Genomic DNA, 15037 nt, shown 5'->3' on the forward strand with positions numbered 1-15037 from the left:
CTCCATCTCAAAAAATAAATAAATAAATAATAAAAAAAAAAATAAAAAAGAAAGTGGGTCTTTAAGGAAGTGAGTAATTCATGGTTAGTCCTTCACTAAATTAATCTGTAATTTTGCTTATTTCCAGTAAGACCACATGGAAACTATTCTCATTCTTGTTCTACATACTTTTTTTGGCTGAACTGTCAACCAAAACTGACTTTTATATTCTGGAATAAGCTGGGGACAGAACTTCTTGTTTTCAAGGGAATAGCTATTATAGCCAACTGCTAGGATCTGAGTGACAGACTAGTGCCATATTCGGCACTGGCCATGCCTGAGTTCCAGCAGCTCTGAGCGAGCAAATGACACAGACCATTTTCTGCCACCTTACATGGTTTGGTGGGAAGGGGCGACGTGGCCCTTTGGTATCGAGGTTAACAGGGAAAGGAAAGGGAGAAGATTATCTCATAATGGGTCCCTCAATCCATACCGGGCACATCTCTGGAGACTCAGGACCTGAGACAAAAGTCTCATGACCTAGTATCTTAGAATTAGACTTTAACACTTTCATTTTGCAAGTGAAAAAATGGATCCAGACGGATTTGCCCAAAGCGGCTGCTGGCAACTGAGACAGAACAAAGACCCTGCTCTCTTGACCTCCGTCGGGGCTTTCCCACCACACTACCCTGCTCACCAATAGTAGGAAGCACGTGTTGAACCTATTAGCAAGCTAATGAGAGTCAGCTGTTAATAATCCAGCAAAGACATTTTCAGGACTGGGTTCCACATTCTTTGCACCCTACGAAAGGTGCTTTGGGGAAAAAAACCTATTAATTAAACGATGTGAAAATAATCCTAGGACTTAGCTGTTACTTTTTTCTAAATAACAAAATATTTTTGGCAAGTAAACAACGTAGTTCATACTTCAGTGGAAGGAACATAGCCGGGGTACGGGGCAGGCCAAGTTACACACATACAAGTAAACAAGTGGTCAACTATTTTTAAACGTACTCACCCTGTCCAGTGATTAGGTGACCCAAATTCTGATCTTCTCAGAGGATGGAATTAGGTTATTTTTATTTTGCAACCCACTGATTCCTTCTACTATATATAATACTGCATTTTTGAACAAAATTATATGAAGTTTATTCTCATTTAAACTTCTGTAGGAGCTGAATGACATGATACACAGCCTTCTTCAATTCCTTCTGTCCAAGGGTCTTCAGAGGGCCCACCGTTTTATAATGTGTAGGCATTTTCCAGGCCTACAGCACTCTATTTTTATTTCATTCATTTTTTTTGAAACTTTTTATGAAATAATTCTAACACACAGAAGAGTACAGGAATAACATATCTGACTTCATATTCCCACCACTGGCGCTATCAAAATCTAATATTTTTTGCCATACTTGCCTTCAGATTTTTTTTTTTTAAATAAAACATTACAGGTATAATTGAAAGCTATTGGATACTCCTGTATGATATTGCTTATTCTCTCCCCTACTCCTTCTCCTGAGATGACCCCCTATCCTGAATTTGGCATTTGTCATTCCCATGCAGTTTGTTTGTTTGTTTGAGACAGAGTCTCGCTCAGTCACCCAGGCTGGAATGCAATGGCACAATCTCGGCTTACTGCAACCTCTGCCTCCCAGGTTCAAGTGACAATCCTGCCCTAGCCCCACTGAGTATCTGGGACTATAGGCATGTGCCACTACACCTGACTAATTTTTGTGTTTTTAGTAGGGACTGGGTTTTGCCATGTTGGCCAGGCTGGTCTCAAACTCCTGGCCTCAAGTGATCCACCCACCTCCGCCTCCCAAAGTTCTGGGATTATGGGCATGAGCCACTGTGCCCGGCTTCCATGCATGTTTTTGGACTCTAACTGCATATATATGAATCCATACTTAGTGTTCTTTTGCATGCTTTTAAACTTTAAATAAATGACATATTTAAATATTTGGTCATTCCACTCAACAAAATGTTTCTAAGATTAGGCAAAGCAATCCACATAACTCTATTTATTTTAACCCATTATTATGCACTATTGAATGTGTGTAGCACAATTTAATTTCCCAGTCTCCCCTTGGTGCCCATGTATGGCTTTTCCCATTTTAAACAATGTTGCAATAAACATCTTTATACAGTAAGTCCTTATTTAAGGTGGATAAGTTCTTAGAAACTGTAACTTTAAGCAAAGCAACAGATGAGGCAAACAATTTTTCCCCCATCAAGCTTACAACAAAACATTGTTATTTGAGGACTTGCTGTAATGTACAGGGTTTTGTTTAAAGTCCACTTCCAAGCACCTATCAACGATTTTAAGAGAGGACTTACTGTACATGACTCCTTATGCACGTGTCCAAGAGTGTCTCCAAGAAACTGCCTAAAAATGGATTTCAGAGTTGAAGGGTATCCATAGCTTCAAGAGTTTATTTTGCTAAACTGTTCTCCAAAGTGATTATACCAATTTACAGTGTATGACAGTTCCCACTGCTGTCCAATCCTACAAAAATCTGATATTGTTGGACATTTTTGCCAATATGAAGAACATCAAGTGGTATGTCATTGATATTTTAATGGCCATTTCCACAATTACAAGTAAGAAGAACACCTATTTATTGGCCAATCAGGTTTCCTCATCTGCAAACTACCAACTTGGATCTTTTGTCTATTTTTCTGTTATTTGTCTTTTTCTTAATGACCTGTCAGTTATATATATCACATTCTATTCTGTCTTTTCACTTTATGACTTCTTTTTTGAACAGAAGTTTAAAATTTTAGTGTGGTCACATTTTAAAATATTTTCTATTATGGCTGGGTATGGTGGCTCATACCTATAATCCCAGCACTAGGGAGGCCAAGGCAGGAGGATCAATTGAGGCCAGGAGTTTGAGACCAGCCTAGGTAAAACAGCAAGACCTCATCCCTACAAATAATAAAAACAGAATTAGTTAGGCATGGTAAGGGCAGGCCTATGGTCCCAGCTACTCAAGAGGCTGAGGCAGGAGAATTGCTTGAGGTCGAGAGGTCAGTGCTGCGGTAAGCCATGATCACACTACTGCACTCCAGCCTGGGCAACATAGTGAGACCCTTTCTCAAGAAAAATTTCTATTATGTTTTGTGATTTTTTATTTCTTTTCAAAGGAATTCTTCCTACCCAAATATACAGAGAGCCTCTTATTTTCTCTTCTAAAAGTTAAAAAAATTGCTTTTCAAGTGCAGATCTTTATCTAGAACTTATTTCTGTGTATACTGCAGGGTAAGATTCTCTACATGGACAACCCATTATCCAAGAAACATTTATTGAATACTTAACCCTTTCTTCACTGATTTATAATCCCTCCATGATCAAATATCAAGTTTCAGATTTATATAGGTTTACTTCTGGGCCCTCTACTCTGTTTTGCTGTTCTATTTATCAATTTCTAAGCCAATACAATGCTGTTTTCATTTACTTTAAATCCAAAACAAGTCTTAATATCCGGTAGAGTAGATTCCTCTACTTCCTTCTTCAACATTGCCATAGATAACCCTAGGCTATTGCTCTACCACACAAATTTTAGAATCAGCTTGTCAAGCTCCAGAGAAAGTCCAGTTGGAATTCTGAAAGGAACTGAATAGAATTTATCAATTAGTTCAGGATTTTAATTGCTCTAATGGGTTTTTGGACAATAAATATTTGCACTGGAGCTTCCAGGTAGCCAAACACATGGAGACTCCTGGAGGGTGGCTGCTCAGGGAAGGCATGGAAGCTCCATGCCCCTTTCCCCATACCTCACCCTACGTATCTCTTTAATTTTATATATATATATATATAAAATGAATTAACAAATATCTGGTGGCTGAAAGATCAACTGAAAATGTCTTACCTTTCAAAGCAACAATTACCTTAAAAACTGCCATGCCTCCCATTTATGGACTTACAAACTCTATCACTAAACATACTTTATAAAAACCGAGGCCAGGTGCCATGGCTCACACCTGTAATCCTGTAACTAAGCAGCTTAACTTCAAAATACATTTTAAAACGTTTTTTTCCCCTTTCTCCTGGGCTTAAAGATGTAACCTTGAAGCAAACTGCAGAAGCTTTTTCCCTTAGTTTTAAAATAGACTCCATGTCCCAGCCCTTTCTCACTGTCTATATGCCCTTCACATTTATCTAACTGCATGCTGGTATCTAATTATCTGCCTACTTAGAAGTTCCAGGGGCTAAACTTGAATCTTGAGTCAGACCAAGCTTGGAGACCCAGCTGCAAAATTCCAGGGATAACTTCAGGGTGGCTAGTCAACAACCCAGCCATTGTTGAGATGACGCCAGCCTGCTTTCCACCTGGACTGGGACCCAAGACAGCCACCAGAACAAGAAACACAGACATTGTACTCAGCATAATTTTTACACGCTTTCCATATCATGTTTTCTCTCTTTAAAACCTGGCCTTGCCCCTACAATTCAAAGTAGTTGCATTGGATGGGAATCTGGCCACTTTCCTATTATTAGTTTTGGCTAATAAAGTCACTTTCTTTTTACGAGACCTGCCTCTTGTTAATTGGACGCTGCATGTGATGAGCAATCTGACTTGTGTTCTGTTACAATCCCAGCACTTTGAGCGGCTGAGGCAGGAAGGTCATTTGAGCTTAGGATTTTGAGACCAGCCTGGGCAACATAGCGAGACCCTATTTCTTCAAAAAATAAAAAACTTAGCTGGGCGAGGTGACCCGTGTCTATAGTCCCAGCTACTTAGGAGGCTGAGGTGGGAGAATCGCTTGAGCCTACGAATTTGAGGCTGCAGTAAGCCATGATCACACCACACTGCACTCTAGCCTGGGCAACAAAGCAAGACCCTGTCTCTGAATTTAAAAAATAAATAAAATTTTAAAAGATTTTTAGAAATAAGAACCAAAAAATTCTGGGACTCTCTGAACTCTTATTTACACTCTAGATATCTATCATACGATAAGAATTTTAAATATTAAAAAAAATTAGCTGGATGCATAAAATGCACATTGTGGCATTACTTAAGAGTAGGAAAAAATGCAAATAACCTAAATATCAATGACAAGAAGAAATATACCCAATGATGCACTATGATGGTGAGAAAAATAATGGCTCTAAAAACTACTTATAGCAATAATGAAAATGGTTACTTATGGTATAGCATTAAGTAATAAAATTAGGATATCAATTGTTAGTACAATGTGAATACAGCTGTAGAAAAACTCTGGAATGTGTGCATAGGAAAATAAAATATACTAAACTGTTTACAATAGTTAGGCTGGGAATACAGAATTACAAATAGAATTCTCCCACCTACCCCACCTATTAAAAAATCTATTGTAGGGTCAAGGGTGGTGGCTCACACCTGTAATCCCAGCACTTTGGGAGGCCAAGGAGGGTGGATCACGAGGTCAGGAGATCAACACCACCCTGGCTAACACGGTGAAACTTGCTCTATTAAAAATAAAAAAAAAATTAGCCGGGAGTGGTGGCATACGCCTGTAGTCCCAGCTACTCAGGAGGCTGAGGCAGGAGAATCACTTTAACCTGGGAGGCAGAGGTTGCAGTGAGCCAAGATCGTGCCACTGCACTCCAGCCTGGGCAACAGAGTGAGACTCAATCTCAAAAAAAATAAAATAAAATCTATTGTCTAAAGAAGTTACTTTTCTATCATAACAAAATACATTGTAAAAAAATAATAATATGAATAAAGTCAGTAGTACCCGGCTGTGTCTTCAGGGTGTCAGTTAAAGTTCAAAGAGACAGTGCTTGTACGAAGCAAAGCATTCAAGCCTGACACTAAGGGTTTGGGATCTAGCTCAATCACTGATTGTTTTAGAAGTTTTGGGAAAGAGTATCACGCATTTTCTCTGTGAAAAAATAAAAATATTTAGATGTGTGGATTAGTCAGCAAACCTTTATGAATGGGCATTCATTAACATAACTCCAAAATTTCATTTAAATCATGCAAAGCACAAAGACTGCCTATTTCATTTTCTTTCAAGTATAAAAGAGAGTAAAGAGCGGGGAGTTTGCCATTTGGAACTGGAAAAAAAATTGCCTATAACATTGTTTCCAGAGCTTGTACTTTTTACCTTAAAAACATGAAAGGCTTCAAACTGGATGTTGGGACTTTTGTCCCGAAGGAGGTTCATCATGAGTTTCAGGTTCTCCGGCTTGCTGATGTACTTTGTCATGATGGCAAAGTTGTGACGGTCCAGGATCAGCTCCCCTAGCAGCTAGAGGAAAACACAAAACCAAAGCTGTAATCTCAGAGCCACCTGACTCAAAATACAGCTCACGTCTTCTCACTGAAAAACAGAATATAAATGTGCATAAGAATGGTGTCAGGAAAAAAATTAGAGTGTCCTTAAGTGCATCTCAAAGCACAGGCATAAATGCAGTAGTTATTGAGTAAGTTTTTCACACCGTTTTGCTTATCTCAGTGCTTAGTACCTTTCTTTAGTCGGTCTTAGATGCAGCTCACCTAGAGCTAGGCAGAAACAAATTTATGGTTTTCAATACTTACTTTAATTATCTTGCTTCCCACTAATGTATTGCTGCATAGGCATTCAGGTAGAAGGAATAACAAAATTGGTATCATAATGATGCCTTCTTTACCTGCATAAATGTACACTAGGAGTTCACTATTAAGACAGTTTGTTAAATGACTCTTACATTTCCCCGACTTTTATTATGAAACCTGATATAAAGTCAGAAAAAAATAATTGAGCCCAAATCCATATCAAATTTAGTAAGTGCAGCAAGTTTTTATTACAAAGCAAAGCAAAACATTTTTTGGTGACAAATTAATAGTTCCCCAAATACAGCATTACCCTAAACAAAAAATAAAAATACCCAAACTAAGAATAGTTGAAGACCCCCAGCAACACGGCTGAATGTATTGTTGCTCTATCTCAGAAACTTTTTTTTCTCACCATAATTCTGGAGAACAGAATTACAGCCCCTTGGCTGCTGTAGCAATTCCTAAAGCTTCAGCAGCCAGGGGGGCTGAAACTTACTGTAACATAATTTTATATAGAAGATATGTTTAGTTTTCAAATGTCCTATTTACTGGACTTTTTCTGAAGGCCTTGGGAGAGTACCACATAGTTACATGGTTACAGAAATCCTGGATGGGAAGAAAAGTGCACATCAAACTGAGGGCCAACTGTCTATCAAAGGAATCCCAGATGTGTGCAAGCATCTGGCTGCCAGTAAACCACCACTTTGCCTCTGATGTATCTTTTGTGTATTTAACATGTAAGAAGTACACAACCTGAGGTTATTTTAATGCATAAAAATAACATTTGTTAAACCTGAAAAAAGGATGACCCCTGTTGGATATTGGCTGGTCACTAGTTATTCTCATGCATATGGAATAGCAACCGTGTAGTCAAATTGTTAATCTGCATCCTCCTTCATCTTTCTGCAGCTTCTAAAGCTAACCTAACACCTTCTGGAAACTTTCTTTGCTCCTGGTTTCTTACCTTGTGCAGCTTGTTCCTATGCTACCTCTTCTATGGCTCCCTTGCCTTTTGTACTACTTATGCAGCAATTTTCCAAGCTGTATACTTGGATCTGCTATCTTTTATCTCCCAACAGTCTCATCTATACCCATGGGTTCAACTGTAACATCTAGGAGGATATCTCCCAAATCTACATTTCTAGTCTCAGCTTCTTTCCTAAACTCTGGACCCACATTTCTAACTGCCCACTGGGCAGTCCCACTTGAACACTGCTGGACTGTCACACTTAGCGTCTCTAAAAGCAACTCCCTTTCTTCTCTTCGTTAATGGCATCAGGAGCTACCCTCCTCCAGTTGGGAAGACAGCTGAAGTCTTCCTTAGCTCCTTTCTTTTCCTTGCTCCTCACATCAAATATCCATCCAAGAACTACCAGTTTTCTGTTTTTAAGTGTTTCTTGAACACCTTTCATTCAATGTTCACAGCCAGTAATCTCATTCAAACCCTCACTACCTTTCAGCTGACCTACTGCCACAGCATGCAAAATGGTCTCTCCTTCAGTCTTTACCTAATCCAATCCATACTGCACATTTTGTCAAAGAAATCTTCCAAAAATCAGTATTTGTTACCAATTCCACTTAGATTAGAAAGTGAATGAATAAACAAGCAAATTCCTAGATTCCCATAGATTTAGAAAAAAAGTAAACTCATGAAGATGCCGTTCCCAGCCTCTGTGATGTGGAATCATTTCTCTTGCTTCCTTTCCTCGGCTCCCTTCCTCCATCTTCCCCGCTCTCCTGTCTCTGTGGCTTTACTTCCCCAGCTCCAAAATCTTGAGAAACACTTTCACCTCTTCTCTGCCTGTTCAAACCTGGCCCATCCTCTCAGAACTAGCTCAGACGTTGTCTTCGGGAAAGCCTTTCCTCTTCTCTACAGTTGACTTTGCTTTGCCTTGTAGTGCAGAGTTATTTGTGACCCTGTTTAAAGAATAAGCTCCATACGGGCGTGTTTCAAATCCCCTTACAACCTAACTGTGTGATGTCCATGGGTATTGTTGGGGAAATAAAAGTCCTACCCACATATCCAGAGCACAATATGGTAACTAATCTCTGAAAGAGACTGCAAACAGACAAAACTGTCCCTTATTACAGTCAAGCAGCTACAATCCATTACATACATATATCCTCAAGCTGAAGGGTAACCTGTCCACTAGGGGAGGACCTGACTACCATTTCTGTGCACTCTTTCATGGTTCACCCTAATGCACCTAGCAATTGAGGTGACCATTTGTTTCAGCTATTTATCTGAATAATAAAACTTCTCTTATCTCTCTGACAAGCAAAGAGTTGCAGTTTGGAAAACGGTTAAACTCTCCTGGTGACAGGGAAACAGTATTATCTTCCTAGATGCTTATATTTCAAAGGTATGGCTTCCAGACCCTCCAAAAACAAAAAACAAAAACTAAAAAACTTCTGGGTTGTAAGCCTGTCAAGAGGCTTACTTATCTTCTAAAGATCTATACAGAATCAAATACTGAATAGACACATATGTATCATATACACACATGTTAAAAGGCTTCAGCAAAAGGAAAATTTCATTTTTAAAAATTTACACACACATACTCAATAAACATTTGTTGAAGTTATATTTATGAGTTAAGTTCAGATTAGGTCACTTCAATTTTTATTACCTGGGAATACCTACATATAAATTCTATCCAATCTATCCTCTGCTAATAGAATTTCACAATTTTTCTGAAACAATTAATTGTGCTAATTCAACACTAAATCTTTTAGCCATTAAATGTTAATCTCTTTTAATATTAACAATGACAAAATGCAGCATTCCAGAATAATGCAAAGCACTATAAAGCAATACTATACCAAGTAAATGGAAAACACACATATTTTACTTCTTTAAAGTTCTTATTTTGTATGCCTCATAGTACTTAGTTAAGCCATACAGCAAGTGGAAATAAGTTTTTTAGAAACTAAAGTGTTTTAATGAAATTGACCAGAGCCCAAAAAATTCCCCAGTTTCCACCAAGCTTCTTTTGAATGATAATCTTTCTTGCTGGTAATTAAATGCCAGGCCTCTGCAGAAGAAAACAATTCCTAAGCTCTGCCACATGATTAAAAGGAATTTCTCTGTTAATTATTCTTTATTGACACCAGGAATTAAGCACCCTAAGGCAGTGCAGGAAAATTTAGAATATGATTAACAAAAGGCAGCAGGTAGCAAGTACTTTGGAATCAGAAAATAACCTAGTACTTAAGACAGTTTATTACTTACAAAGTTGCTATATGATAATCTAACCTCTCTTGTTTCCTGCAATTATGAAACATCTATGTAAAAAGTATTACAGAATCCATTTATATATAAACACCGTTGTGTCAAAATAGAATATACTGCTACCACAGATCTAATTACCAAAAGGAAAAACCAAAATTGCATCAGTGGAGCTTCCAGAACATTTTTCTAGCAAAAAAAAAAAAAAAAAGAGTAAACAATATTTAATGAGCTCGATGTTTATATATGAACTTATTTCACAGTCATCTACCTTTTTGTTTGCTTGAACAGAGTGATGCAAAACAATTTTGGCAACATCTCTTTCTATAATCTAACGTTAAAAAACCCAACTCTCCAGTAACCATTTTAATACTTTCTTCATTCTTAGGTAATTTATCTGCATTTTGTCAGGCATTTTTTTCAGTGTCCCACCAATGCTTGGTTTTACCATGCTATAAATCAGATATCCATGAGACGCCTAACTGTAAAGATTTTAGGCAGGAATAACAGCCAAACAGTACATCTGGGTGAATTAATGAAAAACAGGAAAGATGCCTCGTGAGTAGGCTGAGGCATCTGTAAATAAGTAGGAAGTACAAATGGCTTTCTTCCTCCTAATTTGGTTCAATCACCTTAGTTCATACAAATCTCTCAATTTTGATCCAGTATCTGACAGACCCCCACTGAAAAAAAGGAAAGATTTGGAGAATTTATGAGCAACTTCCTATATGCTGGCCCTTCAGAGCACCAGCTCTGTTTACTACTCCAATTGCCATCTTCCTTCGAGGGCCACTACTTATTGTACCACGGACAAGCTTATCTCATTTTGGCTATCCTTGTGGAGCCCTACAAATAACAAATTCTTTATGTATGCAGCTGTATAAACAGAATACATCCTTATCTTCATCTGCTCTTAGCAAGCTTTCTGGACATGGGAGAACACAGCACTGAAGTCACTCTCTGCCCAAAGGTCAGTTCCACACACAGTTTGGTCTCATCATTACTGGCTCCAGCACAGACAGCAGCATATCTGTGGGCTTTTTTTCTAGATGGGTCTCCTGGTATGAGTTTCTACACAAATGGGAAACTCAACAAAAAGTGCCAGATGGCTGGCTGAGAAATGGCCTCCCCAGTAACACGCAGTGGGGGCGCAAATACAAAGGAAACCAGGTCATGGCTGATGCAGGATGGTGGGCAAAGTAAATTGACAAAAAATGTCACACAAAACAGATTGACTTTATTGTCTTAGTTTAAAATTATACTCCAAATTTAGAAGCAAATGCATTGTTCTATGAATGCCATCATCTTGACGTGTAAAAATAACACAAGTATGTGACACTATATCCCAAACCTAGAAAAAATAGGAAAAAATAATAATACAAGTGTGATGTTTAGCAAGCCGGACCATCATATGAGTTGCTGCGCTAAAAACAGTCAGTTGTATCAACTGCTGGAAACATTCTTTTTGTGGGATTCTGAGTGGGATCTGAAGGGCAGAGATACAACTCTAGTCCACATCTCCCTCCCCTCAGGGGCTCTCCCACCTCCCCTTGGCCACATGGCTGCTTCCAGGCACCATTCCACTGAGGGAGGGAGGGCCACTCATAAATGGATGTGGTCTTACGCTGTTGGGTTCCCTGTCATTTCCACAGCCAGTCAATAGGTGCATATCCTCAAGTAGCAGATGTAACTGGGTTTCTCTCTCTCACACACACACACACACACACACACACAAACACCCTTATCAAAGGCATCTTAATTTTTCACAAATTTAGCCCTCTATTTAAAGATAAACTTATCAGAGACTTCACTGATCATCTAGCTGCTCTGGTACACACACCCCTATCTCCCAAGTCACCGCTTTCGGCCTCCTTTCCCTACTTTTCTTTTTAGTACTTAAAACCATCTGAAAACTATGGATTTATTTGTTTGTCTATTGTCTGCTTTCCACCAACAGAATGTGAAGCCCAGAGCTGTTCTTGGCTGTTATGATATGTCTGTAGAATGAGCACATAAATATTTGTTGACTAAATGGAATGTCTTATTACCTCCCTCACACCTCCTTCTCCAATAATTCATCAAACTATGCTATTTACGGGTAATTGATAATTGATTTTATTTTTGTTTCCAGCTAGCTGCATCGTCTTTTAATCTCTTGCCAGATTCTGTTTCAGTGTAATCCTGGCAGTATTTTAGAGAAGCAAAATTTCGTAGATGTGATCACGTAGTCTTCTGATATATCTGTTTGTTAGAGTTGATTTTTTAAAAAAATTTCTCTTCTAATTCTTAGGGAATGACCATGTTTCATATTTCAGAATCTCTTCTGTAAATATAATGTGAACATGTCATGTTAAGTGGTGGAAGTCTTTTAAGTAACCTACAGGAAAACACTGACTGACGTGAATGCTCAGGGAATGGGACCTGACGATGAAATATAGTATAAAAAATTCTTTAGGAAAATATGTTACAAATCTGGGAGATAAATGCTTCCCATAAAACAGAAGAACCATAACATTTCAACTATATAAACATAATTTGATAGTAAAAAATTATTTTATTCTCAAAAATACAGATATTAAGAATTTATCAATTGCTGTGCTTAAAACTTAGAGGGAAGGTTGACTTTTTGCATTTTACGTCTTTTTTTTTTTTTTTTTGAGATGGAGTTCCACTCTTGCTGCCCAGGCTGGAGTGCAATGGCGCGATCTTGGCTCACTGCAACCTCCACCTCCCAGGTTCAAGCGATTCTCCTGCCCCAGCCTCCCAAGTAGCTGAGATTACAGGTGCCTACCACCACGCCCAGCTAATTTTTGTATTTTTAGTAGAGATGGGGTTTTGCCATGTTGGCCAGGCTGGTCTCAAATTCCTGACCTCAGGTGATCCACCCACCTCCGCCTCCCAAAGTGCTGGGATTACAGGTGTAAGCCAAGATGCCTGGCCTCAGCAGAAATATTCTAAATTTTACTTATCAGGCACTTACATTGTTACTTCCAAAAGCAAGACAGGACACTTACATTATTTTGCTATAAAATACAGTCATAACATAAAACATAGTAAGTACTTCTCAAGTTATAAAAAAAGATATTTTAATTTTTCTGTGTTTACTCATATACTAATAGACCCATCATTTGCTAATGAGATATCAACTTACGGGGACACTGACTTAAAGAAATTTGATATTACCTTTAAAGACTGTCTCTTAGTAACATAATTCTCAGACTGAAGCAATTTCTCATAGTCTTCAAAAATCTAATGAAAAGAAAATACACATTAGAGTGTAAAAGCAGCAGTGGATTCTCTGTATTAGGCTGGCTTGCTTGCTTCTTCAGGAGCAAATTCCCAACTTCTGGCCATTTTACCATCCTTCTTTACATGTGAAGACACTGCGGGGAGGTCAAGCATTCTAAGGGATATCGTTCCCTGTTTTATTTTAGTTCTGCAAATTAGAAATTGAATAGATAAAAACCGAGTAATTTTGAGTCCTTCCAGTAAATAATTTTGAACAAAACTTCTAGTAAAAGTTGCAAGAGAACTCATTTTATGCCATTTTAAAGAAATCTTTATGTAAGTCGCCTTGCTGGTGGCTATGGGTCCACAATTTGGGAAAATATTAGATACACTTAAGGCTTCACTTGGCAAGCCATAAAGAATCAGACTGTTGAATTCGCTGCATAAACAGATAAAGAACGAGGCAACCTTTGTTGCATGACGGCCCAACTGTTCTCTCTGGAGCACTTCGCTGTCACTGGAAGCTGGGGACACTGGTGCATGAAGTCCTGTTTCCTAACATGGTCACCAAACATGGCCTAGCCCTTCAGTTTAACACAGAGTGCTGACATCTGGGGAGGCTCAGCATTCACTTCCACCAGGTGTGGGCACACGGCTCAGAGAGCACTGAAGTGGGAGGAACGAGCGCAGCCAGGATGAAGGGCAAGAGATCAGGAACTGACGAGGGTGATAAGCTCCCAGCCCTCAGAGAGTCAAGTGTGAGGGGAGTATGTGTGCTGCTGTGTAACGAGGGCAAGCTGTGCACACTGACAATCACCGATAGAGAATAAAGTGAAACGTCAAAACACAAAGGTGTCGCTCACATTCAAATCACAGTAATTATACTCTTTAATACGAATGACTTGTTTATTCTATCCTGAAACACAAGGAGAATTTTGTGGGTCATTAAATGCATCAGACAAGCCTTGTGATAAATTTGAACAGTAAATATAAAATGCAAATACATGTATATGGTACGACCCTACTCCCCAGTCCACTAGCTTTATTACTTTAGAGTCATGCACCATGTGCTCCAGTTTCATGGTGTACTGCTAAAGAAATATCAGCTAAAAAAGTCTGAAAGGTTTGAAGGGGCATGAGTTCTCAGAGCTCGTATTCAGGCCAATGCAGGAGCCTCAGCAGCTGTGAAATGACTAAATTACACAAGAAGTGACATATGGATGTAAAAACAAAATTAGGTAAATAAGGAGTCAAAGAGAATGAATTTATTAGTCTCTCAAATTGTCATGTATTATACCTGAATGCAAAGCGTTACAGCACAACACATTTACCTCATTCATTCTATAGGAGAAAATAGTAATTAGTTGATAGTGTAGATTTTTCCATATTATCTTAGCCTTTTAAAAATTTCATTTCTTATAAATGTGACATCTAATGAATCTTTCCTTAACATTCCATTTAGCATATATAGTTACTGAACAACCAAACTATATATTAACAGTTCATTTCCTAAATTCAAAAACAGACAATTTTCTTTTTCTTTTTGAGACCAAGTCTCGCTCTGTCTCCCAGGCTGGAGTGTTGTGACGCGATCTCAGCTCACTGCAACCTCCGCCTCCTGGGTTCAAGCAATTCTCTGCCTCACCCTCCCAAGTAGGTGGGATTACAGGCACCCGGCACCACATCCGGCTAATTTTTGTATTTTTATTAGAGACGGGGTTTCACCATCTTGGCCAGGTTGGTCTTGAACTCCTGACCTCGTGATCCACCCGCCTCTTTCAGTCTTTACATTTTGGGATGCCTCTGCCAATAAAAATTATTCTCCTTGCAGTAGAATGAGGTTATCAGAGGCTGAGGAAGGTAGGAGGGAGTGGGGATGAAGACAGGTTGGTTAATAGGTATAAAAATACAGTTAGAAGAAATAAGTTCTAGCATTCAACAGCACAGTAGGGTGACTATAGTTAATAATCTACTGTATATTTCAAAATAGCTAGAAGAGAAGATTTGCAAAGTTCCCAACACAAAGAAACGATAAATATTTGAGGTGATGGGCATCCTGATTATCCTGATGTGATCA

General features: G+C 38.7%; 1 protein-coding gene across 3 annotated transcripts in view; it reads right to left on the reverse strand.

Annotated features, from left to right (window-relative positions):
- CAB39L (calcium binding protein 39 like) overlaps positions 1-15037 on the reverse strand; it is a 135948-nt gene that overhangs the window by 14704 nt on the left and 106207 nt on the right. For all 3 annotated transcript variants that reach the window (XM_025364059.1, XM_025364061.1, XM_025364060.1), the window contains 2 exons: positions 12916-12981; positions 6073-6216 (listed from right to left, as the gene is read on the reverse strand). In XM_025364059.1, coding sequence (XP_025219844.1) covers positions 6073-6216; positions 12916-12981 — 210 coding nt within the window. The remainder of the gene's footprint in view (positions 1-6072; positions 6217-12915; positions 12982-15037) is intronic.

This window comes from Theropithecus gelada, chromosome 17 (assembly GCF_003255815.1).
Source record: "Theropithecus gelada isolate Dixy chromosome 17, Tgel_1.0, whole genome shotgun sequence".
NCBI classification, from domain to species: domain Eukaryota; kingdom Metazoa; phylum Chordata; class Mammalia; order Primates; family Cercopithecidae; genus Theropithecus; species Theropithecus gelada.